The following is a 19,713-nucleotide window of genomic DNA, read 5'->3' as shown; positions in this document are numbered from 1 at the left end:
GCGCCGAGAGGCAGCGTTAGTCTCCCTGCCAACAGGGCCGTTGGGACACATCATGAATAGGCAATCAAATGGAGAACAGAGCAGAGGTGGGTTCTCAAGGACACTAACCCACTCGGCTGCACAGGCCACTGACAAACCTGTAATTGAATGCCAGCCTGTACATGATGAAGGTCACTTCTCAGAGAGCAAAGTGTCAGAGCTGACCAAAGAAAGCAACACATGCCGCGAGGATGACTGGCCAGGGTAAAAACATCAGTGCGAGTGAAGATACACACTACATGCCTTCTCTAACTGACTTTATTGATGCTCTTGTGTCTGAATGGGAGCAAATTTCTCAATCCTTGTTCTTACAGCATCTACTGCGAAGTCTTCTCAGAAAAAATAAAGTCTAATTCCTAATCAATGTCGCTCATATGTGAATTAGCTGAACATTTAGAGAATGTTTAATAGTCAAGAGTATTTTGAGGTAACATTATGATGGAATTGAAGCAAATGTCCTCTGTATTGCATGATAAAAGTAACAGTGCCCTCTCCATGACTCTAGCACAAAAGAAAATTTAGCAGATGAAATATGAGACCTCTGGGACACCAGATGGCCACTTTGCTCAATGGAAACACAAGCCGCCATCACTGTAACAGGGTCGTAGGTGTCCAACTGACGGAACGCATCACAAACTCATCACTGTGGTCCATCTGGAGGCGGGTGTCTCTGAACTTACCGATCTGTTCCGAGACTCAACGTGGATTTGATGGCACCGTATGCTACAGATTTCCAACTAGCCAATGGTTTAGAAATACTTTGAAGATTGTTAACAATGCTTTTAGGATCTTGAGTGGGCGAAATCTGATAAAGGAATTCGCTCAGCCGCTGGCCCATTCATTCATTGAGAACACAGGGAGAGAGTGAGAGAGAGAAGAACAGGATTTTATTTTTAGCCATTTTTATTCTGTATTTAATACTATTTCATTGTATTATAGGACTGTTACTAAAGATTATTTTTGTAATCAAGTAATCGGTTGATTATACTGATGATTAATCGAGTGATTGTATAATTATACATTTTTGGTATTTGAAAAACATTTAAAATGACATAAAATACATAAATAGCAATGAGGTAATAATAATTAGTTCCATTTAAGTATAAAAAGCAAGTTATCGTGGTTTTATTGAACAAAAATACATAATATAACGTAAACAATAAAACTAATGTAGAGTAAGCATTATAACGAATGAATGCAGAGGAAGCCAGTTAACGACCTGATGATTGTTTTTGCACTTTCTGCATAACCTAATCCTTGTTTGTTATACTAAACAACTTTTAATTCAAATGTCCACTTAATATTTAACATTTCTTTATGATAGAAGTTCTACAGCAAATGTAATTTCTTGAATACGTGGACATCAAAAACTGTAATCTCAGAGCGAGGGTTTAAATTTTTACTTCGAAATCACGAAGAACAGTTAGCATATTGAGAAATATATTGATGTGTTCTCCTGTGTTTGTGAAGGTTTAAGAATGATTTACCTTACAAAAAGGATGAAATGGCATTCCCAGATGAACGTTATATCATGCAGTCTTGGAAAACGATCAAAATATGTGTTTCATGGATTCTCGCCCCTGGAGTGTGCCTCTTCCATTATTTTGCCACTCGACACAAATCAATGTTTGTTTGTTTTTTTATCAAGTACTCAAATTGAATCAAGGAATTGTTATGTATAATATAATAATAGATTATCAATATTAAACTATTAAAATTTATAATTTTAACATAATTATTAATTAATATTATTTTATATCACTTTTATTTAATGATATTAAAAAGCTGCAAAAACAACTTATATTACAATTCCATGATATTTATAAATTCATAAACACACTTTTGCCGGCAAACAATTGATGCAAAACAAAAATGATAATGCTTGTAATTTAACTTATCTGGCAAACATAGATTACACAAAGAACTGCAAGAAGTTGTGATCATCTTGAAATAGAAGAATATCTTGAAATGGGTTGCAAGCATTTTCAGTTCTCTATCTTGTTCTGCATCATATTTCTATGCCAGCAAAAGTTTGTTTATGAATTTAAAGTTGTCCAGCTATTTAATTTTAAAAAGTATAATTGTTATTATAATATATATTTATTAATATATTGTTTAGTATTACAAGTATTACAATTATTATCATATATTTTGGAAATGTAGTTCTTTCTTTCTTTCTTGTGTGGCCAACTACAGTACATTAGCCAGCTAATAGTTTATGTTTGTAATGGATGAAAAACCATGCAAGCCAAGGTAACTCAATAATGGCCCAATAGGCCAAGTAACAGTTCCATCCTAAATTCCCTCACTGGCCCCAGAACACCAGTCTACACAGCACAGGGTATAATCTCAGGAAATCGTAGCTAATAAAGAGCTCAAATACAGGAGGAATGCAACAGAAACAGGTGCACAGAGTCCCAGATTGTAAAGTTTACAATCACGCACCAGACGTGAAGATGCCTGGAATGTTGAAATGGCATTTGATTACAGTTACACCTAAAACTGATGACAGCAGAGGAAGAAATGCACATTCTCAGCAGGAAATCCCATCTTGAGGAAAACAAAAGCAAAAGCATCAGCATCTTTTTCCCCATTACACTAAGGTACGATAAGATCAGAAAGCATGACGACACACACCCACCACACAGAACAATGCAAGGTATCTTCTTAATAAGGTGTCATCTAAAATGTGATGAATAATGAAGCCGGCCAATACACCGCCTCCACTGCAGAGTAGCTGAGGGAACGGGAGAGTCGAAGATAGTAAAGCGTCCCTCAGGGAGGAACAGAGATTCTTCTGCTTGCTATCTCCTAAACACAAAGCCATCAGCGTAATATTTCACAGGAACAATGCGAACAGATATGCGCCAGAAAATAAGCCCAATGCATATCGCTACATAGTACATCCCCCGAAAAACAAATAGCTAGCTAATGCTTCAGTATAAAAGAGCTCATTTTAATGAGGAGAATCTTCATAGCAAGTTGCCAGTTGAGTGCAAAGGGCTCTTCTAATGTAGTGCATTGTCAAGTCCGGTATGTCTGAGTGGACTGTTGAATATTTCATGGCACCGACGGAGACCCAGCTGAAAGAGGACTGGAAGGAGACAGACTGTAAGGTAAGACTGGGAGAGGATGTAGGCAGCGCTGTGGCAGCGTGCCCAACTGTCTCAGCTCGGCCTAAAACACCACTACATCTCACCCCAGCCTCACAAGGGCTGACAGCAGCACTGAGCTTTTACTGACTGACCCGCACAGGCTGACAGTGGATGCCTAGATATCTCATGGCTTTTTTGACATGATAAATAAATAGAGGTATCGGCAAGTAAAACAATATTGTGTTTAAAATTGCTAGTGTGTAGGGATGTAACAATATTATCAATATTGTGATATTGTGATTTCAAAACAGTCTCGATATTATTGTGTCCACATGAAAATATAAAATGATGGGTCTTCCAGGTAAAAAGTGTCGTTTTTTTTCTTTACCTTGTTCTAACATAAAAGGTCTTTAAAGTTTTGCTTTGTCACAGTATCTGTGAAATTAAGCAAAACCAAAAGCACAATTTGGCTAAATCCTTTCATCAAGTCAGATGTTTTAAATGTTTTCACTATACGTATATTGTACATGCTGTGAATTTAGTAACCCCCTTTAGTTAGGCTTTATATTTTTGGCAAATTATAACAGAATTTCACTAGATTTGTAGCGAGACGCGTTTTTGTAAGCATGTTTTGACTAAAGCTGGAGTATTCCTTTAAAATAAAACCTCTATTGCCATTTCCTTCAAAATAAAAGCTTAAAAGTGCAGTATTAATTGCTGACAGCCAGCAGTTTAAATGGGTAACGTACTGCAGTCCAAATTCAAAATGTATCTTTCAATTGTAGAAATTAGGAAAGAAGTGTTGTAATTTTCCTACTACAGTGTAATGCAAAAATAATATACCTATGAAATATTCATTGTTATGTTTTTACAGTACAATTGTTTTAGAATATGGCTGTCATTATTATTATTATTATTATTACTATTATATTCTAATTTGTTTGGCTTCCAAACACTAGTGTGAATGTAATTTAGACTGAAACCGTATACTACAAATAAAAAGAGGGTTGAGTCCCTTTTAAAGTTTAGGTTCAAGTCAATCCACTTTTTCTGACATAAGTTTTTTTAGTTAAGAATATGGTTTGGAGCTCTTAAATTTGGACCATCAAATTGCTTTAGACAGAATAATTTAAGAGCCGAGCCAGATAATGAACGAAAGATTGACTCGTTCTCGATTGAAGAACTGGTTGCATCGGTTTTCGGATCACCAGTACACTGAACTGAGAACTGTTTTTGTCAGACGCGTCCGATTCAAGAACCGAGGAGCTGATGATACTGCGCATGTGTGATTCAGCGTGAAGCAGACTGATACACAGAGCGCCTGAACCGAACTGATTCTTTTGGTAATTGATTCTGAACTGATTCTGTGCTAGTGTTATGAGCCCAGGTAAACTGAAGGCTTGAATGAAGGGCAACCATCGCCAATGACATCATTACGTCGAGCCCAAAGAACCGGTGAACCGTTTTCTTCATCCGGTTTATTGAATCAAACTGTCCGAGAGAACCGGTTCGCGGAAAAGAACCGAACTTCCCATCATTACTGGTGATCCGAAAAACTGATACAACCGGTTCTTGACTCAAGAACGAGTCAATCTTTTGTTTGTTATCTTGCTCGGTTCGGTGTTCATCTTCAGTTCAGTCAGTGTACTGTTTGAGTGCATGAATTACTCTGGGATATTGGTTTGTTTGAACTCAGAGGGAGTGTCAGCCACATTAAATAAGTAAACAGCTTAAGTCATTTGTGGATTAATACTTATTGGAGATGCAAACCGCTTCAAATGATTCAGTTCGATTTGGTGAACTGGTTCAAGAAGAACCGGACATCACTACACTGCAGTGTTGTGAACGCGCTCGAGAAGAGTGAATGAATAAAGTCGTAGTTTTTTAATTTTTAGCCCAAAATGTATTTTCGATGCTTCAACAAATTCTAACGGACCCTCTGATGTCACATGGACTACTTTAATTATGTTTTTCTTACCTTTCTGGACATGGACAGTATACCGTACACACAGTATCAATGGAGGGACTGAGAGCTCTCGGACTAAACCTAAAATATCTTAAACTGTGTTTTGAAGATGAACGGAGGTCTAACGGGTTTGGAACGACGTGAGGGAGAGTCATTAATGACATAATTTTAATTTCTGGGTGAACTAACCCTTTAATATCACGATATTATAGTATTGTGAGATTTTGATATTACATCCTTACTAGTTAGTATAGTAAATGTCCTGTAAATTCATACATTTGTGTTGTGTACATTTAAGAATTCGCAAAAGGACATGATGCTCATGTTGTCATATTTACTAATTTATTTGTTTAAAAGATATATCCAATGCTTGTATCAAATCTTGTATCAAATCTTTAAAAATGCATGACTTGCATACACCTATCAAGCATGTTTTTCATTTCTGCATTAAATAAGTTTGGAATATATTATTATTAGAGAACATTCAAAAGTAGCATTACCATAATAAAAAACATTTAAAAAATTGGACTAATGTTTTCATAACTTAACATTAGTTGGGTCTGTCGTCTGTGCACATGGTGGTTAAGGATTTTTTGAAAAGTGGAAGTAGGTCTTCCAGGTGTCCGTTCGGACATTGCATAATTGAGTAATGGTCTTTGATATGAATGGCCTCAATAGAGGAAATGATGTCATAGACGACCACTGCAAACCCTCATGAATAGATAATTCTACCTAATAACACTCTTTGAATAGATAATTCTACCTAATAATCATTAGACAAGGATAGACAACATTGTTTTTTCACGCATCTGTCAATTCTGTGATTTTCAGCTTTTTGGTTTTTCATAAAGTATTTTTTTAGGCTAGTGGAAAGAAAACATGCACTTTTACAGACATACAGTATTTCACCTAAAACCGAGAAAGCTCTCGGATTTCATCAAGTAGGCTATATCTTAATTTGTGTTCTGAAGATTAAAGATGGTTTTACAGGTTTGCAAGAACATGAGGGTGAATAATTAACAACAGAATTTCCACTACTATCCCTTTAAGTTTTTATTATTATTATTACTATTATTGCGCTTTATTTATTTTATCTATTTTTAATGTCTTTTAAGGCCCATTTCTTCTGCACCGAGCTAAAAATCTCCACTTCAACATATACAGTATTGTTCAAAATAATAGCAGTACAATGTGACTAACCAGAATAATCAAGGTTTTTAGTATATTTTTTATTGCTACGTGGCAAACAAGTTACCAGTAGGTTCAGTAGATTGTCAGAAAACAAACAAGACCCAGCATTCATGATATGCACGCTCTTAAGGCTGTGCAATTGGGCAATTAGTTGAAAGGGGTGTGTTCAAAAAAATAGCAGTGTCTACCTTTGACTGTACAAACTCAAAACTATTTTGTACAAACATTTTTTTTTTCTGGGATTTAGCAATCCTGTGAATCACTAAACTAATATTTAGTTGTATGACCACAGTTTTTTAAAACTGCTTGACATCTGTGTGGCATGGAGTCAACCAACTTGTGGCACCTCTCAGCGGTTATTCCACTCCATGATTCTTTAACAACATTCCACAATTCATTCACATTTCTTGGTTTTGCTTCAGAAACAGCATTTTTGATATCACCCCACAAGTTCTCAATTGGATTAAGGTCTGGAGATTGGGCTGGCCACTCCATAACATTAATTTTGTTGGTTTGGAACCAAGACTTTGCCCGTTTACTAGTGTGTTTTGGGTCATTGTCTTGTTGAAACAACCATTTCAAGGGCATGTCCTCTTCAGCATAGGGCAACATGACCTCTTCAAGTATTTTAACATATGCAAACTGATCCATGATCCCTGGTATGCGATAAATAGGCCCAACACCATAGTAGGAGAAACATGCCCATATCATGATGCTTGCACCTCCATGCTTCACTGTCTTCACTGTGTACTGTGGCTTGAATTCAGAGTTTGGGGGTCGTCTCACAAACTGCCTGTGGCCCTTGGACCCAAAAAGAACAATTTTACTCTCATCAGTCCACAAAATGTTCCTCCATTTCTCTTTAGGCCAGTTGATGTGTTCTTTGGCAAATTGTAACCTCTTCTGCACATGCCTTTTTTTTAACAGAGGGACTTTGCGGGGGATTCTTGAAAATAGATTAGCTTCACACAGACGTCTTCTAACTGTCACAGTACTTACAGGTAACTCCAGACTGTCTTTGATCATCCTGGAGGTGATCATTGGCTGAGCCTTTGCCATTCTGGTTATTCTTCGATCCATTTTGATGGTTGTCTTCCGTTTTCTTCCACGTCTCTCTGGTTTTGCTCTCCATTTTAAGGCATTGGAGATCATTTTAGCTGAACAGCCTATCATTTTTTGCACCTCTTTATAGGTTTTCCCCTCTCTAATCAACTTTTTAATCAAAGTACGCTGTTCTTCTGAACAATGTCTTGAATGACCCATTTTCCTCAGCTTTCAAATGCATGTTCAACAAGTGTTGGCTTCATCCTTAAATAGGGGCCACCTGATTCACACCTGTTTCTTCACAAAATTGATGACCTCAGTGATTGAATGCCACACTGCTATTTTTTTGAACACACCCCTTTCAACTAATTCAACTAATTGCCCAATTGCACAGCCTTAAGAGCGTGCATATCATGAATGCTGGGTCTCATTTGTTTTCTGAGAATCTACTGAACCTACTGGTAACTTGTTTGCCACGTAGCAATAAAAAAATATACGAAAAACCTTGATTATTCTGGTTAGTCACATTGTACTGCTATTATTTTGAACAATACTGTATGTATATAGCTCTTTTTAAAGCCTGACCATGTTATCCTCTTTAGGATCATAGATACATAGTATTAGACGTGTGAAGCCGTAACCCAAGATCTCAGAAAGTTGTCAGTTTTCACTCTACCTGAACCAGGACCAGTGGTTGCACCCAACGGTCAGAAGGTTGCAGGTCAGACAAATACTGCTTGGCAAGGTAAGGGGGAAGGGAACTTTGCCAGAGGTGTCCATTACCGACAATCTGCAAACTGTGCCAAGAGCTGCTCTTCACAGCTTTATTAAGACTGAGACTATCCCTGGCCATGCTTATTGTAACACTCTGTGTGTGGCTTTCAATGCAGAGGATGATGCTTGGTGTCAGGCTGTGGGAAACTTTGGTCACCACCATTACTTTGCTTTTCTGAGATGACAATCCAGCAGATCAGTAGAAGTACTGTCATGTAAAAAATACTCTGTATGAGTATTTTACCCTTCTATGTCCAAAAATTGACTCATAGCTGATATTTTCTCATTGAAATACATGATTTTTTTAGGTTCAGTGCTCTTCTAAGGTTTCAAGGATTTTCAAATCTACTCACAGGAGTCTTTTAGGATCACTTGGGCAATTTAACACCTAGATGGAAAATTCAGATCATTTTTTAAGCTACTCTAGTGTGTACATTATTTTATTGTTCATATGACCAAAATTGATGGCACTTAAATAACTCTTGCCATTATATTTCCTTAATGGAACTTCTGATTAGATCATTTTTTTATTGACTGCCTCAGCTTTTGTTGCAACACATAATCTCTCTGTCAAACATGCATCGCGTTCTTTCAAACAGGGCCGTGCACAGACCTTTTGAGGGGCATGTGCTGAAACTGAAAAAGGGCACCCCCCTCCCTTTTTTATATCAAGATTATTTAGTAACCCTGCATAAAAGGAAGACATGGTCACATCTTCATGACAAATTCAATTAACACAAAATAATAGTCTCAAAAGCTTTAGATTTATTCATGATTAATAACCATAATAATAATATTAGATAATATAAATAAACAGGGTTTTAAGGGCTTCTTTAAACCTAATTACAACAGCTCTTGTGTACTCCCTCTTTTTTTAAATTGCATTTATAGAGAAAAAAAATACTTGAATCATACATAAACATGTTAACCAAATAATTAGCTTATAAAACCAAACAGAAACCAAAATCTTTTTTTATTGAACTTTATGCACTTTTTTATGAACTTTGCAAAGAAAAAAAATTATATATATTCTCATTTTTAGCTATTCTGTTTGGTTTTATAAGCTAATTTGTATTATTTGGTTAACATGATTATGACATTGAGAAGAGGGGAAGGTGAGTCCATGAGTCAAGTATTTTTGACAAACTTTTTTGAAATATAATTTAAGTAATTATGTCCAACTCAATTCCAGATTATAAGAAACTATAGCCATACTGTTACTATAACATATCCAACATGTATCCGCCTACCTGGCAAAAATTTGATACTGTGGTGGACCAGGGATGTTGGTCTCTTGAAGGTCTCTTATTCACTACACTTTCCCTAAAATAAGCCAGCAATGAAAAAAAAAAAAAATAAATAGTGTGAAAAGTACAGTTGCAGTGAAAAGCATTTCTGAAGGATCACGTGACACTGAAGAGATCTGAACTGGAGTAATGATGCTGAAAATTCAGCTTTGATCATAAAAATAAATTACATTTTAAAATATATTCAAATAGAAAACAGTGATTTAAAATTGTAAAAATATTACACAATATTACTGTTTTTGCTGTATTTTGGATCAAATAAATGAAGCCTTGGAATGAATCATGAATTACATTCTGCGTGATAAAATATAAAGATTTCACAGTGATCTTCTGTAAAAAAAAAAATTTAGTTACTACTACATTACTGTAGTAAAACCATGTTTTACTACATTTTATACAGAGAGTATACCATAACATGATTAGCCTTAATGTTAATTAATTAAGTGTATCAGCAATCATAAATCAAAACAGAAATTTCTTAGAAAAATATGTTATGTAGATGACGAGGATCACTCGTCGCTTTGTGTAAGTTCCAGTACGAAACACCGGGGGGCGCACCTGTTATGATTTCCCGATGGTAAAAACATTATATGTTGTTGTATTACTTATCAATATATCGTTTTTGACCAGCGAATGTGTGGAAATGTGATTTTCTTTTTTGGCCGTCATTAAAACGGCGACGGCGCCTGCCACTGCCGGCATCACATTACATTTTCATCTAACGTTACAGGTTACAAACTAGATTTGTAGCTATATAGACGGAGCGCTCAGTTTTTCCTGTGGTAAAATGCATTTGGGAAAAATCGCATTTTATAAAAGATGAAATGCTACTGTATGCACAGGCTATTTAAGTGTTGGTATGTATCGGCTATGACTAGATGGCAAATGCTAGCCCTCTCTCCCTCAGGCGACGTCCCACATGTCTCAGTCAGTCAGTCAGTCAGACATCAAATAAATAAAATATGAGCCTTTATAGACCTAGTGTTTAGTAGTACTTACGCAAACAACAAGATATTTATTTACCCTTCGCAAAACTTTGTTCAGCTCAGCTGTTGTCTACTGTGCGGCTGCTGTGGAACTTCAGTTGATTCAATGAATATAGAGGGGGCGGAGTTATCAGCTTACTGACAGCTTGAGGATCCAATAAGATTTACACAAGCTCGTTTTAAGAACTTTCATTTGCTAAATATTTGTAAAAAGGACAGACAGACGTAAAGGGTGACCAATAGCATTGATAAAAAATTAAAAAAAAAACACCACCAAAAAAAGGGCACTTCGGAGTGTAAGGGCAAAAAGGGCATGTGCTCTGCACAGGTTGAGCCCTACCTGTGCACGTGCCTGCTTTCAAATACATCATTGTCTTTGAAGTTTTGTGATTCACTCTCAAATAAGAAACTGACTTTATGTCTTGAAGCTAACAAACCATTCAACAGACACAAGAAACTCTGTGGCTCGAACATATTTTGGACAGTGGTATAATTTTGTCAATCAGAGAAACTCAATGCAATGAGTGGTGCTCTTATCAAGGCCTAGTTTATAACACTTGTGCACTAACACTGTCTCATTACAGTGTGCTTGACGGTCCCTAAACAACAGTTTCAAAATGGCTGATGGTGGATTTGGGAGACAGGAAACGGACTGCGGCTATTATTTCATAGAGTGCATACAATTACAGGCAGAAAGCTCTCAAACAAGCATCTAGGCCTGGGGTTCCCTGTTATATGCAACCCACAACAACAGATAACTGATTTTATTCAACGTACATTCAAAGTGGTGACATTGGACTGTATAAATATTTACCCAAAGGGCTTTTATAACTTTATTTTAATGTTTTACAGTAAAGTATAGACTATACATTATACATTTGACGGTAAGACAAAGTTAAATAATTAGAATAAATGCTGTTCTGTTATAGACTAAAGAAATATATGCCTATATTTTTTAATTTTGTTTTTGCAGATGTCAATTACAAGGTTAACTGCATCATTTAAATTACTGTTTGTTTAATTAGACGACCGCTGTAGTAAAAGGAGGAAATAGCTCCCCCTACTGGCCAAAGATGAAAAAGCAAGGTTAAGTCAGTCCATTCGACAACAAATATGGGCTCTGCAAATATAATAAATATATCCGAGAAAGGATATAATATCAATAAAAAGGACAAACCAAGCTAATGAAAAGACAATGCACATCGTTTCTTCCGAAATATACACGTATATGTGTTTCGAGGATATGCATTTGAGCTTTTATCATCATAACACACAAAATAGAGCATAAATATATCCCTGTGTAAACAGGCACGGCAGACTATAGTAGCCCAGACAATCGCAGCATGTCTCCATTCAGTGCCGCACGCCCCTTTTCAACACTAACTGCAATTCTGGACAGTCTTTCATCAGTGCTATTATGCATTAACGCATACATCATGGATGATCAATGCATGCATGCACAAATGTTCTTTACGGCAGACAAAAAGCGTTTGTCATCAAAAGAGCATCAATCGATTGTAATATCGACCAATACACGCCTTCAATTGTCTAGCTCATGCCCTAATATGAGATGATGCAAATACTATCAGAAAGGTTGAATAGCAGGTTCTATCCCAATTGAATATATGCATTTGATAATGCATTAAATATATTAAAGAAATCCGCTGATTGTCATGTACATGTAGCTCAACTGGTAGAGCATGGCGCTTGAAATAAAAATGCATATTATAATAATATAATAATACAATTTATAGATTGGGATATAACGCTGTCGAATGCATAAATAAAAGTGGCATGTAACGCATCTAGGCTTAAAACAATTAAAACGTATTTCCCAAAATGATGCAGAATAAAAATACTGCACTTCAACTCACCTTGAGCTGCCGTTCCTCGGGTGCTGAAAACACTTGCTATCAAAGTGGCCACATACCAAATCATAGTACTATTGCCAACCAGGAATAATAGCTCAAAGTACCCCTTTCAATAAATCTTTCATATTCAGTTTCCTTCGTTTCCAGTCTGATACCCTGCTTATCATATCCTGTGCGTTCCTCTCTCAGCGTTTTCCTTCATTTTTTTCCCCTGCCCGTCCTTCCTATGGCATCCTCCCCCGAAGAGACAGAGCACCTGCACCAGTGCCTTTATGGAAGACGGAGATGTTCCGAAGTGCAAAGTGAAACCAAGTGTGGGAATGTAGCCATTGGGTCCGCCCCCGCCGCGCTCTGATTGGCCAGCGCCAGGCGCTTTGGGGCGTGTATTGGTTAATCATCCGCCCCCTGGTAGTAAAATGGCATGGCAGATGCTCTTATTCAAGGTGAGTTGGAGTGTGCTAGTGTAGTACAACTGCTGCAGTATCATGCGCATTAACAGAAACCAAAGTCCGCACCTCTTTGGATCTTCTCTATTGTGTCTCTTTTTGAATGGCACATATGTTGTTCAGGATCTACGCAGATGTAGACGAAACTGCAGTGCGCGTGCATTATATTGAGCTTTGACCCGTGCGGTTTTATTAAATTCAGCTTGTAATGTGGCTGCAAACTTCACTTTTGAACATTTCCTCTCAGACATGACATTTGGATTCTGATGGAAAGAGTGCATAAACATACACACACACACACACCACGTATGCACACTAAAGCAATGGGTGTGGCAACCAGTATTTTAGCCAGAGTTTTAGATGTGTTACAGTGTGCATTATTTAGCTAACATTATTTTTACAATATTTTATTTTATTATATTGTATATTTGTTGTTGTTGCTGTTGGCACTGTCACCAAAAAAGGGAACAAAAAGAGTCTGAAACTCTCTCTCTATCACCATGTAGAAAAAAGTCTAAATAAGGTTATACTTGTAAAGAAAACAATAAACGGTTGCATGCCAGAATTTTGGTAATTAAATTATAAATTTAACAAATATAATTAAAAAAATAATTGTATCATACTTTTATTAATCTATCTATCTATCTATCTATCTGTCTATCTATCTATCTATCTATCTATCTATCTGTCTTATAGGTTTTCAAATACTGCCGATCAGTATGAAACTAAAATGAATGTATGTGATGAAGAATGAGGCGTTTATTTATTTATTTGTTATTTTTAGATGTATCTATGTTTTGTGTTGAATGCATTTGTTGTTGAATGCAAAATACAATGGGTCTAATATTATTACACTGTATGGTTTTATTTACTGTAATATATCTGATAATAGTTTATCAAACTATTCTAATAGATTAGGCTAGGCTATATCTAATAGGTTTCACAAAGTAAACACATAAAACAAAATTGTGTTTTCATTGATTTAAAGAAAGTCATAAGACACCTGGAAAAAGCCAACAACAATCTCTGAAGTAGTGTTCTTAAAATGTCAGGCTGGGAAAATACAGGACACTTGATTTTACAGTTCATGGTCTACAATATCAAACAGCTAGAATTCTAAATCATGCCAGTCATTAAATCATGACATCATTAATCATAAGGACCCAGATTTACATTTTGATCTCAGGTTTGTCCTTGCCAATGTCAAGTTTTCTATTGTCAGGGGACATTGACTGCAGGCAGAGTTAACAACCCACTTTTAATTTTTAAGCTGAACTAAAGCTTTATGTACAGACAGACCGTAAACCTTTATTTTGTGAGACAGTTGTCCTTTGTGGTCTGTTCAGTCCACAAGGAAACAAAACTGTCCCATGAGAAAGCAATTATCTAGGATAATGAATGCTTTGAACCAGAAAATACAGACTATAAACTGCACTCTCTGTGCTTGTGTTTGACAATCATTCTGCTCGGAAGCACCACACGTATCTGCATGTGAGCCTTAACTACACATCAGATTAATCGCTTCTAATTGCTTAGGTTTATTCTATAATATTAAGATTATAGATGCCGAAAAACAAGGGAAAAATTTTGAAAACCTCCATTATAACATCCAGATTAAGCTGTTATTGCTTGTGTTATTTGGTTTGTAAGTCAATCATCTCCAATTCTCATAATCTAAAAATAATCATTCTTAGTCCTAATATAGCAGATTTCTGTGTTTATAAAGTCGGGTATTTAGACTGCAAGTGCTGTAAGTTTATATTCCAAACACAGAGTATGTGAAAACAATGGTATTCAATCATAAGCTGGTTAAGACTTAATCATCTGAATCAGGACTATGAAAATCTGTTTATAGTTACACAGAGTTTGCATAGTTTTATTTAGAGTTTACACAGGGATTCCATAGAAGAAGAATCTTCCAAAGAAGTTTTCAGTGAACACTTTTACGGATCTAAAAGACATTTAAATAATCTTATGTTCAATGGAAAGATTAATGGATGTTATCCCTCTGGAGTCGATTCACGCGAATACGCTTTATGAGGCATTTTCTCCTGATAACCCCAAAATAACTTAAATTACACTTTCAGTTTTGATCGTACAGATCATATAAAATAAAGATAAAAAAGGTGCGCTGTCTGCAGCCTTTGTCTGCGGTCATCTTTATTAAGAAACACGTCATTAAAATGAACTGTAACTCAGTGAATACTCAACGAAGAGACATTAGAGTGATATCTATAGAAGCCTTGACATGTCTACTTTAAATTAAACAAGTGCTACCGAAAACAAATATTCTGTGATAAAAGGAAGGTCTTACGGGTTTGGAACGACATGAGGGTGAGTAATTAATGACAGAATTTTCATTTTTAGGTGAACTATCACTTTAAGTACTCTCCAAGATTTGATACTATTGACTTCCACTTAATGATTTTGTGTGAACGCCAAAGTGTCACTTTTTTTTTTATTTGCAATCACTCTGTCACCTTCAGAAACGCTGACTCATCGCCTTTTAATCAAATACCATTGCATTTTGTCTTGGAGAAAACTAATTATTAACTAATTATAGCTGCAGGCCTTACTGTCACTCTTACACTAACATATCTGAATTCAGTCAATTCATTCTATAGAACAGGAATGAATTATAATGCAAAGTTAATCAAATTAGGTCAAAAACTGGGTGACAGACATCTTTAAACATGTTTGAATGTTTGTCAGTGACAGTCCTGTCATGGTCCAACTATCTGTTTTCGGGCTTCATCTGCCATGGAATAAGTGCCAAAATGCAATGGCTCTAATGTGTGTAATCCTTGCCTCACGTGATTCCTACAAGGGCAGCTTGAATTAGGAATTAAACAGCCTTTCCCAATGCTTACAGTGATGCCTCTCCAACAGATGCTTTTCTAAACATCTGTTGTCCTAAGCAAGGACACGCATGATAAAATCCATCATGTTGTAATAAAGTTGTATCAATTATCTACCGTTTGGAAGGCTTATCGACTTGATTGTATTATAGATAAACACATAAATAATGAACCCTAATTTGGACAGCCTAAATTAAATTAATTAAATTAATTAAATTATAAATTGTATCCAATACACACTTTTAAATTAAATAAAAACTTAAAAGCTGCTTTCTTTTATTATATTTTATAAATAAATAAAAAAAATTAGAAAAAGCAAATAATGGCTAAAAGTAAAGGCCTCTGACACTAACCATTTTTGGGAAAAATATGACGGGAATGTCTTTTTGTTCTTAATGTCAGCCAAAAAAGTTTTAGTGTTTTTACCCTAGAGTATTTATTGTTGAAGCGTGAGCCCTTGACACATTCTGTTTCTATAGGGATGAGAGGTTGCCAAGTAATACCAAGAAAAGACTAACTCTTGGCAACTGCAGCATGTCACGGCCTCTGCTACTGATGCTGTGCAGAACAGACATTTTTCCCTTAACTTCATTTGTCCATTTAAAAGAGTGGGTGTCAGTATGTGAGCATGAACTGTGCATGGTGTACTTTCACTTATGTGGCAAAAGAGCATGTTTTCGTGCACCCAGTTCAGGCATGAAATTGCAATGATATGGCTGTTTTGTCAGACAAATATGCATGATTTCAGACATGTAGCTGCAAAAAGGTTTTACATTAGCTTCACTTGAATATTTAAGCTGCTGAAAGTGCACTACTATGCTGCATCTTAAATAAACTAGTGCATCTTAGTAAAAGGGTATGACTTATTCCACATGTTGTGCTGAAAATCACTGACTATATGAACTGAGTGTGTTTTTGGATTGATTTTGTTATTGCAGTGTAACAGTGTTGATTATTTTTTTGGACATATTTAAATATATATTGTATATGTGAATCTATAATGTATAATTCCAATCAATAATGATAAACCTAAACTTTTTATACTATTTATATTATCTGTGATTATTGTTTTAATTTGTTTAATATTTGTATATTATTATTATTATTATATAATTAACACATATATTAATATATAAATCTTTTAACATATATTATACAATTATTATTTATTTGACTTATTTATAACATTATTTTCATCCTTGTCGCCACTGAATCTGCAGGTGAATGTTGTTCTTAATGAACAACAACAACAACAAGATTAACAGAAATACCTCAAATATTATACATGCATACTATCTATGAAGTCATCTGTATGCCATTCTACTCCTAAATGTGGATGAAATATTTTTCATTGAAAATTGAAAGCAGACCAAAAATATTGATCATACACTCAGGGGCGTGTCCTAATGTTTGTCCAATCAAATCCTCTCTAATATCACCTGCAACTGACTAGGAATAACCTACAAATCCTTTCAACACATCAGAACTAAAAGTCATCTGATATTTTAGCAGTTCAGCATTTTATGTCAGGGCAAATCAATCAATCAATCAACCCAGTTCTGTGATAGGTCGCTGACCAACAATCTCTTTGGCTGCCAGATTGATTCTGTTGGTTGGTTTAACTGTATTTCCCAACACTTTGAGCTGCCATCTGTGTACTGCAATCTAGTTAAAAACCATCTGAACACCCAATGTCGTGAAAAATGCATATGAAAATAAGGGTGCCATAATGCATCACAGTAGCAGTAAACCAATAAAAACTTTAAAACAAGACCTACAACTGATGTTACAGACTTTATGCTGCTGATTAATTACCGACATAATTATCAGAGTGCATTGTACTAATGATGTCAGAGACTGAACTTGAGTAGGAACTGCTGTGGATGGATGCGCTGCAATCAAAGAGCGCCATAAATTGAGCCTTGGCGAAAATCCACTGTTACCAAGCAACCAAACACACACCATGAAGCATAAGAAACGTGCTGACTGTCAGGAAGGTGTGTGAAATTCCTAATGTGATTGTGCTGTGATGGAGGAGGCCTAATGACATGACACATGGAAAGCTTATATACATTTTTGTACATTACATGCACGCTTAAAAGCCAGACAAAATGTCCATTTGTGAGGTATTTATATGTGTAAATCTGTCCACAGCAAAATCCTCCAATATAGCGATAGAAAAAACCAAATACCCATGACTAAATCTCTAATCCACTTTATCCTTTAATGATGTGTCTCATAATAAGCCAGCTATAGTAGTGCTACTGTCCAGACGTGTTCAGGAGATCCACACTAAAGCATACGGCATGAGATTTTACAAATATAAGCTGGAGCTACAGAGTAAAATGAGGTGTTTGTTGCTCTTCATATACATGTTGTATTATGTGTTGACTTTCTAGCATCTCCTTGTTTAAAACAATATGACCAAAATCTTTGATATAAGCAAAATACTAACATACGTAATTTTACACATATTAAAGCAATAACTACAAATATTTACTAATGTGTAGATTGAGACAGTTTTCAAACTTTGTGGAGAAGCTCACCAAGAAGGCTGAAGAACGTCTTCTGCCTGCATCTGTCTTCTCGCGATAAGTGATGTTGAGAATGTGATATTAATATTGAATTGATTCAACACATTTTTTTGAAGCTGAGGAGGCACATATGCAACTTCAGTCAACTTACAAACTGGTTGGAGATAGTGAACCCTAAAATGTTAAGTTGAATGAACAAATTTGGAAACTGTAATGTATTCATTTATTTTGCAAACAACTGAACTTTTGAAACAACTAAAATGTTAAACACAATTTTTACAGTGTATTTACGATAACTGAATATAACTGAAGGGGGCTCCATAGTGGAAAAAAATAACAAATCAAACAGGTGCATTAAGGAAGGACATCACGTATCCTGACTGCACGGTAATAAAAAAAAAATTTTGATTTTATTAGCAAAATTGCTACAATAAAACTTAACTACAGCAAGCTCTCTTACTATATGTGGTGGAAATTTTTAATACATCTAATGGGAAATTTTTTATCATTTTACAGAAAATTCTGCTAAATTCACCGTTTTTGGAAGTGAAAAAGAACAAGACATCTTAAGATCTATAGTTTAAAACCATAAATTGGCATTCCCAGAATTCCCTGTGCAACAGCTCACGTTTATTTATTTATTTTATTTTTTTAAACATCTTGTTTTGTTTTTTTTCGTATCAGTTATGTAGCCACCTAGAGTTTAATATTACATTTTGTTGTTAAATTAATGTTGATTGCATTATTTCCTTATTTCAAGTCAAAATTTTTGTGTTACCTCAACTTTATTTGTGATGAACTTTGATTCATAATATGTGTTGTTGTTGTTTTTTTTATCACCTTCTGTCTTTTTGGTGGCTGTCAGTATATACGAAACGGATATTGGACATATGCAAAAAAAAATGTATATGAATAATTAATTAGAATCACTTACTCTTGCTAAGAACAACACCGATCAACATTTAAATCTCACACACACATTACTGTGGGGGTAATACTTTCAGGAGATCACTTATCATTGGTATATATCATCAAGCGTTATAGACATATGACGTTCTGTAAGCTGCTTTGAAATGATTTGTATTGTGAAATGCACTTTACAAATAACTTTGACTTATCTTGCTGAATGATATAGCAAACAGCTCTTATCAGCACTTTAATCTAAAAAATGACCATAGCATCTTCCTCCACGTGTTTGCCTTTGATGTGAGGTGTAACACCATTTAACACTAATGCAGGCTTGGGAAACAGATTCCTTTGGCCTTGTTTCCAGCTTGCCAGAGCACCTGAGATAGTTGCCATGGTATCCTGGTCACATATGTTCTGATGATGCAGATCAAGTAGATGTTAAAATGATCTTCAGATTCATGTGCACCGTTGGATGAGTCCATCCAGGAAGGCATTTCACTGCACGCACAAAAATGCATGTGGATGCGTGTTTAAGACATCATGCCTCATATATACAGTAAATAAATATATAACAGGCCTAGAAATAGTGTTGAAATACTCTGACGCAGCAGGTGCTGATAGAGCTGGACAGTTTGGTGGCAGTGTGTGCAAACACAGTGTAACAGTGGCGAGAGGGGGTGTGACTGCAGACTG

General features: G+C 35.7%; 1 protein-coding gene across 7 annotated transcripts in view; it reads right to left on the bottom strand.

Annotated features, from left to right (window-relative positions):
- Window positions 1–12,564, bottom strand: part of LOC113115162 (protein turtle homolog B-like) — an 81,014-nt gene extending 68,450 nt beyond the window's left edge. For all 7 annotated transcript variants that reach the window (XR_003293837.1, XM_026282508.1, XM_026282510.1 and 4 more), the window contains exon 1: window positions 12,277–12,564. Coding sequence is in view for 6 of the 7 variants with exons in the window: in XM_026282508.1 (XP_026138293.1) it covers window positions 12,277–12,340 (64 nt within the window). In the remaining variant the exon portion in view is untranslated. The remainder of the gene's footprint in view (window positions 1–12,276) is intronic.
- Between the last annotated feature and the right edge of the window lie 7,149 nt (window positions 12,565–19,713).

The sequence above is a fragment of the Carassius auratus genome, chromosome 15, assembly GCF_003368295.1.
Source record: "Carassius auratus strain Wakin chromosome 15, ASM336829v1, whole genome shotgun sequence".
NCBI lineage: Eukaryota > Metazoa > Chordata > Actinopteri > Cypriniformes > Cyprinidae > Carassius > Carassius auratus.
Note: the sequence above shows the minus strand (reverse complement) of the source record. Positions and strands in the feature narration are given on the sequence as shown.